This window comes from Antennarius striatus, chromosome 12 (genome assembly GCF_040054535.1).
Source record: "Antennarius striatus isolate MH-2024 chromosome 12, ASM4005453v1, whole genome shotgun sequence".
Taxonomy (NCBI): domain Eukaryota; kingdom Metazoa; phylum Chordata; class Actinopteri; order Lophiiformes; family Antennariidae; genus Antennarius; species Antennarius striatus.
In genome coordinates, this window is record NC_090787.1 from 7,233,116 (window position 1) to 7,251,382 (window position 18,267).

At 37.3% G+C, this 18,267-nt stretch overlaps 1 protein-coding gene across 1 annotated transcript in view; it reads left to right on the forward strand.

Moving 5' to 3' along the window:
• stxbp5l (syntaxin binding protein 5L) overlaps positions 1-18,267 on the forward strand; it is a 110,838-nt gene that overhangs the window by 55,922 nt on the left and 36,649 nt on the right. The window contains exons 4-7 of the mRNA XM_068329410.1: positions 5,683-5,783; positions 10,080-10,214; positions 14,378-14,441; positions 16,541-16,624. Coding sequence (XP_068185511.1) covers positions 5,683-5,783; positions 10,080-10,214; positions 14,378-14,441; positions 16,541-16,624 — 384 coding nt within the window. The remainder of the gene's footprint in view (positions 1-5,682; positions 5,784-10,079; positions 10,215-14,377; positions 14,442-16,540; positions 16,625-18,267) is intronic.

Sequence of the window (18,267 nt, forward strand, 5' to 3'; positions counted from 1 at the left end):
AAATTGGTAAGGTGTAATTGATTGTGTTTCTCAAGTAGCTTAATTTTTTTTTTTTTTTGGGCTATTGGAATAATTTTGGAATTGGAATATTTGGAATAACCTCATATTCCCTCAAAGAGCGTGCTGCATTTGCACTTGGCACATTGCTATTTAAACATCTGCACTGAGATTCCCTGAAGGACAGGTACATGGTGGGATGACCTCCTCCACCTTCTCTCCTACCTCTATCCCTTAAACAAATCCATTTCACTACATACGAGGAAAGGCATGAATATTTAATTACCACACATCCATGTCAGTGCAGCAGTGGTGTGCAGATTGCAGTCCACAGATTCAGTCCTAAAACATGTCTTTCTGACTAGCGGGATGTTAGAGCCAATGAATGCATGTCTTCATATTGAGTTTTATACACCAGATCCAGATTCACTGCAGAAATCACTAAATAAATCATTCAAACAGGATCTATAGTTAAAATGAAATGGGACAACTCAAATCCTTATTATCTCAGTGGGTAGATGAGTGTGTGTAGCTCTGTTTATGACACTTCTACAAATGTCAATCCAACATCACACTACATGCACTATTATCAAATCCACAAGTAATGCCTTGTGGGTCATTACTTGACAAATGAAAGAACATATTTGAAATTGGTTATCATGCAATTCTAATAGAAGCAATAAAAAAATAAATCCTGGATTCAACTGTCTGTCTGGAGCCACTTCAAAATTGGATGTGTTCTTCTTTGTCTAATACCTAACCCTCCCACCAGGTTTCATGAAAAACCATCCAGTTTTTTAAATTATTTTTTTTTGTAATCCTGTTGCCAGTCAGACACATAAACACAGTGATATGAAAAAAAACAAAAAAACCACAAAAAAAAACACAGTGATGGATCGCTAAACCTACTTAACAGAGGTAAAAACATTTATTTTTTGCCTATCAGGTTTGAAACGACAGCTTTTGCTTTGCCACTTGTCCCTGTTGGAGTGCCAATAACACATGGAAACATAGGGGCACAGATGGATGCTCATACATTTGATGTTTACATGACGTGGTTCCTCAGCATGAAAATGACAACTTCATTGGTGAGAAACTGGTAAAGACAGTTGTGTCGCCTTGTCTCTGTCACCTTTTTTCTGAACTTCATTCTGAATTAGTCTGATGATTATAATTTTACATCATACTTGTACAAAACATTTGGTTATGCAGGGTTGCAGATCACCATCACTAACTATTTTCTTCATTTTCAAGAGAAAACAGATTTTGTTTTTATAAAAGATTTGAATGATACTATTATTACTATATTATATAGTATTATACTATATTATACTATATAGTCAAAGCAACCCTATTATTTTAAATATTATTATCCATTACTTATTATCCATCTATCTAATGTTTCTCAAATTATTTCCTAAAATTATTTTATAATTTAAGAAAGTAGAATTTTTTTCGTGTCATTATATAAAACTGAGAAAAATGGGCGTTTTAAGGCGCAGAACCGAGTCATACAGGTCTGGAACACCAGCTGTCTCATTTCGTCATTCTCCAGTAATCTGAGCACTCTCCCTGCAATCTTTTTTTTTTTTTTACTTTGCCCACTCTGCTTCATTTAGAGCCCACTGGCTCTATCAGCCCACTTTTTTACTCACTGGCCTACTTGTGATGTGTCTGATGCAAATGGGGGTGGACAGCCCTGAAGAGGTGCGGTGTGCGGGTGTTTATGTAGCAGGTATTGACTTTTTATGAGTGCTGGGGTCTAAGTATGTGTGGGAATGCCAGATGTTTCTGTGAGATGACTGATGGGCCAGCCACTTGGAAACTGTACTCAACTAAAGTTCCAGTTGCTCCACAATAAATGCAGCTTTTCCGTTGGTAAACTGAAAACTGTGGCACATTACATGACAAGATTAGTTTGTTATGTTGAATATTTTGTCAATGTCATCTCAGTGATCAATGGAAATAAAATGCAGGCAGCAAAAGTTAAGTTTGTTTCCTGGAACCAACAAACAAGGACTCAGAAGCAGGACTCAAACAACAAAAGGTGTTTATTTCAGAACAAGGATCAGCACACAGAAGGCCATTGACCAATGGTATTGTAAGGGGTGAGAAAAGAATAACAACTCCATCTCTCTCAGGAGAAGCTCCTCTCCGTTCCTCTGCCTCTTTTCCATGAAACTTATTTGCATTCCCCTGCTGCCGCAATGCGGTAGGCATCAGCCCAATTATTGTTACATGACAACACAATCACCTGGACATGTATCTGTCATCTACAGATACATCCACACCTCCTTGTGTGGATTTGGGTCCTCACTAATCCATAGTAACAGAAAAGTCTGCTATATTAGAGCATCTGGGTGAAAGTTAGTTATCATAACCGTTACACTTGTTCATCAAATAGCGTTCAGTGTCTACTGTAAGTCTTCTCAGTGCTTAACAGAGTGAGTAATAGCAGTCCTGTATGTCAATGCCCTCTCTTCGATTCAATGCGTGGGCTGTCATCCACATCGCTAATGGGTGACGTGCAAATTTAGACTCTTGACATTCAGTGAGGTGTAATACCTTATTCCGATGGGATGTACAAACTCATGATGAGCACATTTATCTTCTCTGTATCATTCAGGGGTTACACAGTTCAAAAATCTCGGTAAGAATAATCTCATGCCATGTCATCCTTACGAAGCTCTTTTTCTCTATATACATTTTGTGAGGACAGTGTTTTTATGTTCAGGATTTAGTGGAGGGTTTGAAGAGATTATTTATAGTGTTTGTTTGCCAATCATGAATGCATTACTTTACTCGATGAATAATACATCTGCAGCGGCAGCTGAAGGTTGTTGTCAGATGAGGCTGGACATGGGAGACTGCTCTGACAGGCAAAGATAGCGATTGCTGGATGAGTGTGCAGGATCATCACTAAGACATGTTTGTTAACAAGAAATGTAGTCTTCTGTCAAGTGTTAAATATATACTTTATTAACCAATAAATGACAGGATAATTTAATTGATTAGTTACAAAAATGTTTAGACTACTCTGAGGAAACATCATGAGGAAACACATTAAAAGTATTTATCTTCCCCATAATAAGAGGTTTATGTGAGCGTTCTGCAGTGAGGCCTGCTGCAGAACTCACAAACAGAAATTTGCATTTTGCCCATCCATTGTAATGTGAAGGAAAATGTATTTTATTTGTTAGGCCAAAGCAAAAAAATCTTCAAATATCCTGATGCCATTCTTGAATTCATATTGGGTGGGTGGCTGACAGCTCTCCTTTAAATTCATTCACTCACTTTTCTCATAGTGTCATTTTCACAGACCGAAATCTGAATCTGACCTCTCTGGCTCAATGAAAAAAAAATATTAGGTCATTTCTCTCAATTGTTCAGTGATACAAAAGGAATGGAATGGAGGATAAAGAGAAATAAGATGTTCATGATGGCTACCAAGTAGATGCTGTGCCTCGATTGTGTTTCAGAAAAGCATTGCCGTTTCATACTTATGAATTGAAATGAAACGAAAATCTTCCACCAATTGTACTGTATGTTGACAATTCACATCAATATGAGTATAAATAATATACACGAGCATGCAAAGCAACAAAATTGATCGTCACCGTTGATCGGTGCTTAGAGTTCAGTTTCTTCTGTTCCTCATTTGGGGCCATGACACGGCAGACACTAACTTCATCTGAAGTAGATTTGTATGGTATTTTATAATTACTAATTAATTAATATTCAAAGCCCAGTTATATTTATGACCTGATTAGCTGTTTACCATCACAAAATAAGGAGTAGTTGTGTGGTGTGAGTTCCACAGTCACAGTAAGCAAACAATTTTCAGCAAAAAAATCTAATGGGCTAACCTGTATGGAAAATGTTATTCTGGAATAAATTAAAGTTCAAATAGGGTAATGAAATGAACAAATAACATGAGCACACTGCACTAAATATGTAAAATTACTCTTTTATCATAAATTACACATATATAACACATGCTCAGATTCACTATTTTACTATGACATGGTAACACCAGAAATACAGTTGCATCTAAATCGCAAAACTTTTCCTTCCCTGTGAATATCTAATCAAGTTATAGTCATTTGTTCAAATAATCCAATTTGAGGATTTTGGGGAAAGTGGAAATAAAAAAGGAAAAGAAAAGTAAAACCTAATAGAAAATGAAATAAATTCATCCTTTTTCAGACATTCTAATTTCCTGAAATTACTATGTAATCTTCAGCACACATCCCATCAGTCAGAGCTGACATGGCTAATGAGTGGCATACTGTTTTTTATAGGTTTATAGGAGAGAGGATGGTATCAAACAAAATGGCAATGTTCAAATAATTAGATTGCTTATTACATGTTTCATTTCTGCTGAATTCATCTACCAAGATCAATTATTCATCATTAACAATGCCTCATTGCCCATTTTGCAAACAGGATTTTGTGGAGTAGCTGTTGTTAAGTGTGATGTAAGAATCACAGATAGCAAAGGAAAGTTAATGTCACTCTTAAATTTAGAAACTGTATGTTGGCAGGGTTAATTGATTTATTACAGATAAACAGATTTGGAAAATGACTGTTTATTTTTTGACTTGACTGTAATCACTAAAATACTTGAAACATTACATTAGACTAATGGTCCTAAGCTTATCGTGATTAGAGCTTTTTTTTTTCTCCTGTGCAGAATGAGAGGTGTGAAAAGTAATAATTTAGACATCTGACTCCCTTAAACGTGCTCACAATCCAGTTTTCTGTAGACTAAATGAAATAATGTAATTTCCCTCAGACCATTTTCATCCAGTCCATATCAGAAATATAATTGCAAGAGGATATAAACTTAGAATCTTCTCGACATACTATAAAAATTGAACATTTGTCTGAAAACACTCCAAACTATAGATCCATTAACTGACACACACACATACAGACACACACACACACACACACACACAAACACACGCACACACACACACACACACACACACACACACACACACACACACACACACACACACACACACACACACACACACACACACACACACACACATGTGTCTGCTGGTTTTGTGGGTCTTAATTTTGTCGTGGTTAAATACTGCGCCTGCATAGAACAAGTGAAATACAGAGAAATAATGGTTGTTGTTATGTTTTTTTTATTATCTTATTTGTATGACTATATTGTACATGATAAAGCTCTTTATCAGTGCCGTACTCATCATTAAAAATAGCATCCATGTTAAAGTATTCATTGATAATATTTAATCAACAACTACATTTCTTTTAATTCAATTGTAATTCTCTCAGCTGTGTCTGTGATGTTGCCCATTGTCTCTCTATACTCGAAACACCAATGTTTGTTGCACAGGACTCAGCGCAATACATTCACTATAATGTGTCAAATGGTGTTTGAAAAAATTAAAAAATGCTCATAGTTAATTTAAGGAAAGCTGTTTCACAAAAGACAGGCTACTAGAATTTGTTCGTTGTCATATTCAAATATGGAAGTGTTTCAATGAACCCGTCTTTTTTGGCGGGTCCATTCTCCTGTTAATAGTTTAACTAAATTACAGTTACTGTAACTCGTGCACTTCGTATGAACTTTCAAGCATTTGTTTACAGGAGTTGTATACTATTATCTATCAATAACATTTTAACATTTCCCTTTCTGACCTTTAGGGGGCGCTGGTCACAGCCTGTGCAGATGATACACTACATTTGTGGAATCTCCGTCAGAGGCGGCCGGCTGTCCTGCATTCACTTAAGTTCAACAGAGAAAGGTAAATATAGTTAGTTTTGCTAGAAGAAAACACACACACACACACACACACACACACACACACACACACACACACACACACACACACACACACACACACACACACACACACACACACACACACACACAGAGTAGTACACTGGTGGCATTGAGGTTCTTCTCCCTTGCAGATGTTAGAATCTTAATTCTAAAGCCCTCACCCTCATTAATATTTTAAAGAAGAAGAACAAGATGAAGGCCTGTTTTTAAAAATTATAAGCTGATATGTTTGAAATGTGAGCATTTTCTTTATTACACACTTGCCAGTAAGTGGTTGAGTCTTCTCACCTCCCTTCTCATCCAGGCACATCCTGGCTCCCTCTTTGTCTCCATTGTTTTAATCATACCTGCACAATTTCCGGCTGAATGGTGCCACCATAAAAACATCTGGTCATGCATAAATGCAGCCAACACAGATGCAACCTCTGCAGGAAAAGAGCCACACTGAAAACTGCGTAAATCAAATGAGTCAGTGAGCTGGCAGGACAAACAAGTGATGAGTCCATCCAAGCATGCAGAGATTCAGAGTGTTTTCACATATAGTCCTCTTTAAGGGAAATAAACTCAGTCCTCCTGAAGTGGACCAATAGAAAAGGTCTCTTTTTTTATTTCTGGTCCACTTCTTCACTGATGGATCTCAGTCCTGTCTCTGTTCACAGCAAAAAACACTATGCAGATTATCTACTTCTTATTTTATTATACTGTATGTAGCAAAGAACTTCTGACAAAGTATTTTTGTCTGCAGTGCATTTTTAATGAAATCCCTCACTTCCATTTGTTAAATTGGAGAGAAACCTGTTTTTGTGGTTTCCTGGCAGTAGCTATTTAATGCGTTCTTGCTCCTTTACCCTGACACCACATAAGGGTGCCTGATTTCAAAAGAAAGAGTTGCTTTTTCCTGGAACACAACTTGTAATGGTACATACAGTATGTGCTCAATGATCCAGGCAAAACCTGACCACTGCAGAATTAGGCCTCACAGACGGTGGAAGAAAACCCCTGCTGAGTACATGAAACCGTAACTGTTGAACTGATTTGAATTTTTCACTTGATTGTTGACTGCATTTCTTTCCATGACATATCATTTAATAGATGGCATGATGGCAATCTGAAATCAAAACTTGCATTGTGTAGGATAAAGCAGCATTTTAGAATTTGTAAATAATGGTGAGGCAAAAAAGAGTGCAATGTCTTGAGTAGGCTGTATGCAAAAACCCATTGAAAGCAAGACACACACACACACACACACACACACACACACACACACACACACACACACACACACACACACACACACAAAAGATCATTTGAGAAAAGCATCTGCTGTTAGCAACACGATTAAGTAAGGATGAATCTCAGGCAAAACAAAAGAAAAATCTTGTTTGAGGATAGCTCAGGCTAACTAATGAAAACATGAAGGAGCTACATTTCAAAGATGTTTTTGCAGTAAATCGCATAAAGACAAGACATTACCAAAACAATTGGCTCATTTACCTTCATGCTAATGAAAGTCAGGTATTTCTTTTCTCCACTACTTGGTGAAAATGATAATATAAGAACCAAGAATTGCTTTTAAAATACTGCTTCTGCTGTTAGCTGTGTTTTTGAAAGATTTCTGTAAGACTGTAAGATTACGTCCAATTTATAGCACCCATGTCATATGCAAGGACATGTAATAATGTTGAATTTCCACTCAATATGACTCCAAATCATTTGACCCTCAAAATTTTCTTTGTCATACATATTTCTGATCACAGCGTCAATTGAAGAGTAGGAGACTATTGGCAGATAAGGACTTGAGCTGAGTCACAGATTCAATTTTCTCACAAATGAATGAAAAGTTCCATTGTGAGAGATGAACAAGCTTTCTCCATCAGACTAAATAATCTCACTCAGTAAAAAGCACACATAATGGTTAAATCTTAGCTAGTGACACTCAATGCAGCAGCGCCTTAAAGGATAATAGCTTGGATTAGTTTTTTAAATCCATGTACTGTCTACTGTCTCTGTTAAAAAAAAAAAAGAATCTGGTGTTTCTGAAATGCAGTGAAAGAGTTAAAGTCATTAGCAGTCTGTGGAACAACTACAGATATTTTTCCTCATTAAAATTTCAATGATGATAAACTGATGATTTCTATAATCCTAAAACCCTACAGGCACTTTCAGGCAGTGATGGCCGACTCTTTTTGATTCCATCCTAAACATGGTGCTTGACATGTTTTTTTGGAGACTTTGCCTGGGACCCTTGCACATATAGTATTTATTATGACATTATTAATAATCTGAGTATTAATTATTGTTTTAAAATAAAGGTGCTTTACAGAAACCAGAAAAAGTAAAGGTAATAAAATTAAAAAAAACATAATACAAAGATGACGCTGAAGTGGTATGGTACAGATAGTGTATTTAATGCAGAAATTGAAGTTTATACTTGAGGAGATTTTCACAAATTTCCTTAACTTATAAAATAATTATGATGGAAGACTAGGGACCCAGAGACCAAATGCATCTTCTTTAATTTGAAGTTAAGGCTGTGGACCAGCCTGCAGGGTTTTCTGCAGGGCATAAGGTTAATGTGGGTATGCAGAGGCACAAAAGCTCACATATTTTATACCAGTATCTCCTGAGCTGTTGATGATGGAACTTAGTTGAAAATGCTGCCGTGTATTCCTGGTGTCCTGAATTAACCACCTCTTCTTTAGGAGTGAACACACCATTCTTTAAACTCACATCTTGTCCCTCCGCCAGTTTGGAAATAGGATTGGCCTGAAGCCATATGACCATATTAAACCCAAACCATCCTATATGAGAGTACCTGATTGGCTGGCATGCTTGTACTTGAATGACTGGTTGTGCTGTGTAATCTCTTTTAACATTTTTTAACATATTTTTCCATAGAGCTATGAAAGAATTTCAAGGCACATGCTAGCCAATGTAAGAAGTATCAGGTTTTAGTTTAGCAACTGGTTCACGTGCACACTCAGATACCCCGATATGAAGGTGAGGTGTAATGTATATCAACCATGTCGAAAAGCTTGAGTCTCAGTAGTCTCCTATCTCTCTTGTGGTTCAATGCCGTAAAATGCCCAAGCACCTGCTCTCAGTGGCAGGGGGACTGATTTATGTTTTAAGCCAAGTTAAAAAAAAAAAAGACTGAGTCATCCATCAGTGGCGGGGCAGTGACTTGCCATTTAACTCTAACTCTTAACTGAAGCTCTGATAATTGGCACCATAACACAACTTCAGAATCCAATTGCACTCAAATTGGAGACAGTGGAAATGGTGGAAAGATGGGTTTTCATGATAACCATCCAAAAGCTGCAGCCACCATTCCTAGATTCTTGCCTTTGGGTCTTTCTAGCCTTCTTTTGCACGTTAAAAAGTTTTATTTATGCTAATCACATGTAATGTTTTTACTCACAGGTCTACATCGATACTCCTCATGTGAACACACCAGAAAATATCTGCTTCTTTAAATTCATGAATGATCCAGTTATCTCACAATTAGGAGACTGCCTTAACAGCTATGTAAATTTGATTTGTAATAGTTTTTGTGATCATATCTTTATTCTCTCCACTGGCCATAAGACCTTCAAAATCTTATTGAATTAACTTTCAACTTGTTCCCATCCCAAAGATAACAATCCTGCCACATGAAGATCTTCATGACCTCCCCACCTGGGCAAGTTAAACTATGTGGATGGGTATTGGGCCGTTATTGCAGAAGATCTACCTGCAAATATTCTTCAGAATCTGCTTATGTCTGATGAAATCTATGAATATATGAAAGTCAGTGTCTGTTTCACAATGGCAGAGTTGAACATTAATTGAGTAAAATGGCCTCAATTATTTTGGAGGTCAAAACATCATGCAATACAGGACTAATCTTCTCGTTTGCTGATGATTCTCAATGTAGACACAGTCAGTCCACTGAACTTAAGGGGCTTCATTTCAGATTCTTAGCAGGGCTTTTTGTTCATGCACTTGCCTCAGTACCGACAGATCAGACAGTTTTTTAAATCCATTACGTATGTCATTTACGCTTACAAATGGATATGTTCTCAAATGTCATCCGCATCTTTGTAAGGACTTTCATCTGTTTCACAATTTCATCAATAATGTCAGAGAATACCATATGTTAGAGATAGTGCAGAGAAACTCATATACTGACGGCACAAACCTTCAAACTAGCTGAAGCAAAGTCTTAACGTTCTAATGCTCATTTTCTCCTTTCTCTGTTTTCATCCTTGTTCTCTAGGATCACATTTTGCCACCTTCCCTTTCAAAGTAAATGGTTGTATGTGGGGACGGAGCGTGGAAACACACACATCGTCAACATCGAGTCCTTCATATTATCCGGATATGTCATTATGTGGAACAAGGCCATTGAACTGTGAGTTGCTCATGCTGCAAACACAACTACACAAGCAATGAATGTGAGGATGATGATGCTGTTGGTTTGAACAACAGTATTAAGTATTTGTAGGTTGCAAAATATAATTTCAACATGGAGTTCTTATAACGAAAGCAGGTGGGATTTTCATTCTTCAAATATTACGTGCAACGTTGAGAAATCTTGAGACTGACTTAAAATTTTATGCACATAAAAATTTAACAAAATATATCGAACAAAATTTTGTAGTAAATGTTATGTCTTCTAAGAAATACGTGTTTAGTGAAAAAGTAGTGATTGAGTGATGTTAAGGTGAATATTTTAATAGTGCATCAGAAAATGACTGAAATTGTAATTTTCGGTAATCTTCGGTAATTTTCCTGGTCTCTGTAAGCATTCATGTAATAAAACGCCTCAAGTTTGAGTCGTAACCTTTCTCATGCATGATTTATTTGTTGATTTGTACTTAAGTTTGTTGCACATGTTGACTTTGTAGCTGACATATGCTGCAGATCGACAGCTTCAGTGTCATTAAATATGTGAATTGTTCGCTCATTTGTGCTTCTTGGCTTCACCCACCTACGGCTGTTCTTCTGGTGTTAGCCTGACATGTCCCCTGCTGCACTGTCAGTCATTCTTGTGCCAAGTCATCTTGTTGTCTTGTGACAACCCAAACTAAAGTGTGCAGTTATAACACGGATGTGGATGTGTGGGAGGGCTGTCTGTCTATCATGGAGTCAAGGAGGCTGAGGCAGTGGTTGTGATTTTTTGCTTTGTTGATTCCTCACCAGATTGTCAGTCAACAGTGAGGACTGTCAATTTTTGTGTTGGATGAATGTTCTTATCCTACCAGCCATGGCGATGTGTAATTTTAAGCAGCTTAACCTAATGGAGTAACAAACTGCAATACAGTGTCCATTTAGAATCTGCTTGTTTGGGCTATTTAACTAACAAGGGCATCCTGACTCCTCCTCTTATAATCTGTCAATCGCTAGTTAAGTAAATGCAGCAGTATGTTAATTAATTGTAAGGTGAGTGGTTACAGCAGTCTGTGTTACCATTTAATGTGATACCATCAGAGGGTGTCAGACAGAACACATCAGGCTTGAATGATCTTCAAGAGACGTGACGCTCGCCTTTAGGTGAAGTTACGTGGGTAGGCGTGTTGTTCCTGCGTGTGAACAGAAACATGCCATCTAGCTGGAACCTCCAAGAGGTTAAGTTATGATAGAATATGGACTTGATGATAAATAAGTGCACATAACTGAAATGTATCCTTCACCATTCTGCTGAAGAATGGGGAGTGTTTTCCTTCAGAAAAACAAAATGTTACGTTTCTTATTATAGAGGCATGAAACTCGAAGTTGTGTTATTGTCACCTGTCTGTGGTGACACAAAATGACAACTTGTGCATGTCTGAATTCTCTATTTAGGACCCAATGAGTAAGAAATCTTTTATGGTCTATACTGTAGAGATAACAACTGTGTGGAAAAAAATGATTACACACACACAGAGAAAGAGAATTTATTTCCCTTTTGTCCTACTGTATAAGCCTTTATAATTTCTTCCCCTATTACTGCTCCCTGTTTCTTAAGAGTCCTTTTAACAGCTAGTTCAGTGTTGGTTAAAAAGTGTAAAGTTGTGTTTGATAAACATGTGACCAGGCAGGCAAACCTGCAATGATAATACTATATGGTCTTTTTTTAATGTGCACAGTTTAAAAACATTAGATTATTGATTGATAGAAACCAAGTAGCAACAAAGCTGTTTGAGCAAAAAGAATTTTTCTACTAAGGGATTAATAAAGTAATTTAGAAGCTATGCAGATTATTATTCTGTTTTGTTTTATTTTTATTTTTACCCTCAGCTTTCTCCACCTTTCTGGAGCTGAGTTCATGATGAGTTTGACTTAAAATAATAATATTCTTTTCAACACACCGAGCTTCCAGGGAGGTTCGTAGTTTGGCTGGGGAGCTTTTCCTCTGAACATGAATAGGGATGAGGAGAGACTTTTTGTTTTCCCTGTGGTGGAACATTCAGAGAACAAGGGAGAACTCATCCACTCCTTCCACTGTGTACAAACAACACAATATGAGTCATGTGGTGTGTGTCTTCACACTTGTGTGTCTATTTGTGTTCTGAGAGTGTGTGTGTTTGTGGGACATGGTGAGTCACTCACAGATGAATTAATTTGATACAAATCTAAGTATTCTCTCCCGAACAGAATGTGTTATAGCAACAATTCAAGTGGAGCCAGTCGTAACCAAGCAGGAAGGGCCGGGCTCTCATTGAAATTCAAATGGGTTTGCAACACATTTAGTAAATAATTTCATCTTCAGGAGATTCATTCCAAAACCAGATACAAAAAAGGAAAAGAAAAGGCTGAAATTCAAGTAGTAGCAGGAAAACACGGCAGTGACCCCCCCCCCCCACACACACACACACACACACACATCTAGCACCGTGTCAGCTCTAGTCAATATTGGCATGATTGGCTACTCAACTGTTTAGATCGCAAAATAAGCAATGCTCTCCCAAACACACAAATATGTTATAATAGGAATAAGTCATGTTTCGAAAAAGGAACAAAAGAAACAACCAGAAGCAGGAGGAGACAGTTTATAATCTTTACAAAACCTTTGTGGACATCACAGTTCTGTGGCTTTTTAAGAATATCAACTTTTTGTACTGTAATGAAGTTTTGATTCTAACATGGAGCTAACTCAAATCACTGATTACTTTAGTTACGTATATATATTTTGACTCACATCCATTTGTCGTGTTGTTTTGCAGAAGTCTGCTGTTTACTTTTAAGAAATGTAAAAGTTGTGTGTTATATAATTCAACCTTAGAAAAATTGCTGCAACTAACATCATTTTCGGAACATCCTGTATCTCTTTGTGCCCATTTCAAAGAGTGGCCTTGTGAGCTGAGACGAAAACATTTATCAGAATTCAAAAAGCCAGTCAAATGCTTACCTAAGACCGTGTTTGTTTCTCTGCTGTATGAAAGCTGTATGTTCACCCACAGGAAATATCCTTCAGCATTTGATAGCAAGCTTTCATCCTTAGTTAGTGCTCACCTCTGTCCAAAATTCATTACTGCTGGTTACTTTTCATGTCAAACAACGTAATAACTTCTTTTCCTATTTAGTACCTACAGACAGCCGCAACTGCATTTGTGTCTGTGTGTGTGTGAGTCTGTGTGTAGGTTTGTTGGTGAACAAAAGGTTTTGGGTCAAAAGTGTATATGCATGTAATATCAGAAAGTGTATTTCAGCTTAGCGCCTTATCTGGACTGGATGGCTGGTGCAGCAAGATTAGCTCTTGGCATTCAACCATTATGACACTTCCTTGATTGGACAGGTGTTGTGTATTACGGATGGTTTGTTGATACCTTAGCTAATGACTAATTTAACTGCTCAACAGAATTGTACTGGAGCTTGCTACCGTTTGTGTTGTTATCACCGTCTGGCAGGAGGCATAAGTAAATGGGTCCATGTTGGGTGTGAGTCATACCTTCGCTTTTCAGATCCGATCGCATTTCAGCCACTTTGCTAAAATGCCCTGATTGCCTCTGCCACAGCGAAGCGCACTGGTGCCCAAGTATCCCTTGTTGGGTTGTTTGGCTGTGGGATGCAGCAGGAAATGAGACTACAATGACTTTTACAGCTGCAAATTCTGGTTGGGAGAACATTTTATTATTTAAGCATAGCATCGCTGCTTCTATTTCTCAGATTTATGATGTTGGCCAAAGATGTGACTCTCTGAGGTCAAAATTGCAGAATACTCATTCTTGGTGTTGATTTTGTTTTTTTTAATCTAAATCTAGCCCCCTTCTCTTTTAAGCCTGGATAATAAAAGCGTAATATATCATGGTTGTGACCTAAGAGGATGGGTTAAGTATGACTTTGCATCATATAAAACATTCAAGCAGCTGCTGGGTACAGAGCTAAGCAGCTCTTAATGATGTCTGTGTGCAGCCTAATTTCTTAATGCACCGCAGTGACATTTCAAAGAAACGCACCATGAAAAGTATCCTGCAGCTTGCAAACTAAATCTTTCGACTCATTAGTGCCATGTTCTCTCTGAATGTACAACTAAGGCATGTTTCACTGCACTAATGTTTTTCACCTCTCCCTTAATGTTCTGTCTTGTCACAGATCAACTAAAACTCATCCAGGACCAGTGGTTCATTTGAGTGACAGCCCCAAGGATGAAGGCAAGGTGGGTAAGCAGATAAAATGAACTGGCAACACGTCCTGGTCTTCCTCAAGCACCAAATGTAGTGTCAACACAATATATCCAGAATCCCCACTTGCCTGCCTCTAATTAAATCCCTTCCTTGTTTTTCATACACACAAGCCTTTCTTATATCTTAATTCTTTCTATCTTCTTTCTCCTTCTGCCGTGCATTATTTCTTTTTTCTCACCTCTCACTTCCAGCATTGCTACCTCTCTGGTCCACAAAATAAAACCTCTCTTTACCGTATTCTTTTTGCTGTGACATTATTTTCTCTTCATCCCTTGGCTTTTCACATGTACGCACAAAGGGAAAAAGGAGGTGTTAAACCTTGCAGTCATAGATGGATGAGCCTGTTGGGGTGAAGCTTCAGTCAAATTGGAAGGAGCAGTGACAGGTGGATGTTGCTGTAAAGGACTCAGGTCACTGAGGAGCTTATTGATTTCCCAGTGGTTTTTACTGCTTCTGTGTGAAATCAGACTTGACAAGCTGTGAAGACATAGAAATAAAGGACACGTTTACAGCTGCTGTCACACAGTATTATCACCCACTGTAAGAAAAGATGTTCTATGCATAGTTAAAAAAAAAATAAAAAGAGCATAATTTTCAGGAGATAAAGGAGTTTTACCTTTATGTAAACTGACTACACTGCCAGCTGACTGATTAACTAAATCAATTTTGATCATTTTTGTTGGAGCCACAAAAACTAATAATGATCAAATTGTGACGGTGCCTTCCCTCATGATTTTTAGAAATTAATTTAGAAACTGGGCTGAAGATTTTAAACGTTTCATGAGGTGGAGAAGAGAGATTTTGTTTTTAACAATATTTAGTTCATTACAGTGTCTATTTTTGTTCCCAGAGATTTTTTATTACAAGGCAAACTACTGCCTATAAGCCACTTGCAGATACATTATGGTAGGATAGCCCAGAGTCAGTTTTCTTGCCGTGTATTTAGGTGCACTAACAAGCTCTGTGAGTGAGTCAGTATTCACAATACTGTACCAGCAGACTGAAAATAGCTTGCCTAAACTGAAGGCACCCATTATTAATGTTAGCTTCAATTATGCTAATGAGAATCAAATATTTCAGTGCAACAAGAGCATCATATTTTTAAAAAATCCTCTGCATATCAAATTTGTCTTTATCATGTAAATCATGAGATTTTGTCAACTTATTCACACATGTCAACTTAGATCTGCATCAACATGACAAAAATATGTCAGATAAACTGCAGTCTTGCACACACGCTAAAACATTTGATACCAGGATATGCATGAATCTTACATTTTGTGATTTGTTTTGTTTGTATTTTTCTTTTGACTGATGATATTACGAATAAAAAGCCATGCAGAAATTTGAAAACAGTTTCTAAATGTGCATGTGGCATTCCTTTGCATCTGGAAGACTGGCCTCCACTCCCTCCCTTGTTATTTGACTCGTCATGCCGTGTTTCCTCTCAGCAGGAGAGACGTTTCCTCCTCTCTGTCTTTAACGCTGCCCTTCTCCAAGATAACTTCTCATATCCTCTGATCTTTGCTCAGTGTTGCTGCTCTCCTCGCTTATCCTGTGTGGTCCTGTTTGTGTGTGTGTGTGATTCCACTGTAGTGTTTATTTTTAGGTTTTTATTGTGTTTAAGGCAGCTTGTCTTCAGCTACAGCTTCAATACGATTGCACCACTACTGTAGGAAAGAAGCCATGTGCAGGAGGTTGTGTATGTGTGTGTATATTATAATATATATATGAAAGTGTTGTGTACTTTTATGCATGTGTGCTTTAAAAATCAATAAATCTATTGGCCTTTGTTTGGTTTTGTCACTATGAAGACAGTGTAGATAAAAACAGCCAATTATCAACTGTGATATGAATAAGAAAACATAAAGCTGAGAGAGCACGGGGGATAATTTTTTTATTTTATTTTTTTGGAGTGCCACAGGCAAAACAGCTCCCCTACAATACAGCAGAGTGTATAATTATGTAAATTGCACTGGTACTGTTGGTGTAGGCTGTGTTTATCATCTCATTTCAAGTAAATGAAAATATATTTTCAATGCCTTGTTTTTCCCATTTCCATCCATTACAGCTGCTCATAGGGTTCGAGAGCGGGACAATCGTACAGTGGGACCTGCGGGCCAAGAAGGCCGACTTTAGAATCTACTATGATGAGGTGAACTCCATTTAACACTCCAGCTCAGGATTCAGAATGAACTTTCTGTTCCATTTTTGCCGGGTAAAACATATTGGTCCTTTAACTTTTATAATCTTTATCAAGGTGTTTTTGTTCTGTCATTGGTCTGGTTCTGTTTCGTTATGCCCACTTCCCTTCATTCCACTCACTGCTTTTTAAAGGTGAAGCAGTATTTCTTAGATCTCAATTCCTCCCAGTCTTCCAGTTCTGTTCTCCACTTAAATAATAATAAGGTGTTAATAAGGTGGAATATCTGCTTTTCTCTTTGTCGTCAATCCACATATCTTTATTAATAATTGCCTCACATACTTATTTTTGTCATGTGATCACATTGATCACATTGACATTAAAGATACAGCATATATTTGAACATGTCACCTGAGACGTTTTTGCATTGCATGCACTCACAAAGACACACACACACACACACCCTCAAAAACACACTTGTCTTATTCAATCTGTTTTCCCCCTGTGATCTCAAACTCAATTTCATATATTTCCACGTTGTGGCACTGATCCTCTACATCCGTTGTCTGAACAGTCACATCCTGAATCACATTCATTAATGTGGTTTTGTGTGCATTACCTCCAGCAAGGAAAGACTTCTCCAGCTCACATCTCTTCTGCTGACAACAATACCAGTTTCCTCTCTAAAAGACATGAAGGGTTTGGTTTTTCGTGGTGTGGACCTTTTATTTTCTTCAAAAGCTTTGTGTCAAAAAATGTGTTTACTGGCAAAAATTTCATAAATTGTTCCCCAGCCTGTCAAGTAGTACCTTTTATAAAATCGAGCATCACGCATCTCTTCATCCTCAAATGTGTAAACATTTCAGGTGTTATTCCTTTTATGACAAATCATGATGCTATCACCACCAATTAACCTGTTTACAGGTCTGTATTTTTTCTTTTTTTCGACCTGTTCTAAATGCTTTGAAATGTTCTGCTGACATCAAATTCAAAATGTTCATTTGTCTGTTTTACAAGATTCTAAACATGGCTTTTGCAGTAGTTTCAAGTAAATGCAAAATGGTTCTTTTAAAATGTTATCTGGCTTCCCTGACTTTCTGCAGGATCTGGGTTTTAAAGAATGTTGAGGAAATCAACTGTAATAGCTGATATTTAGACTTTGGCCAAAATACTTCCTTTGTAGACATACGATGTTCAACATACTTTGCCTTAAACAAGTTGTAGCACTATTGAGCAAAATGAATCAAACAAATGATTTTCGTGGAAAAATTTCACCTCACAATTCACTAGATCTGTCCCTGATAACTGGCAAAATTACAGTTGAAGAAAGTTTAGTTTGTAGAGGTTATACAGTTGTAATCAAATGGCATAGAAAAATTAAAGAATATGGTTACTTTATTTCATATTTCATCATTAGTTGAAGTAGGATTTATTGTGTTCACACTGAAGCTGGCAAAGACAGATGTCTGTATGTAACACACATCAGAGAAATTGGATGAGTTAACGGTAGACTGCTAAATAATTTAACTTAAAAATGTTTTAGGGATCAGCAGGTGAGGAGTGAATGATAGACAGTAAAAAGGATGCCTTCATTAATTACATGATTGATTCTGTTTTTTGTTTTTTTTTACCTTTTCTGGATGCATTTGCCTGAG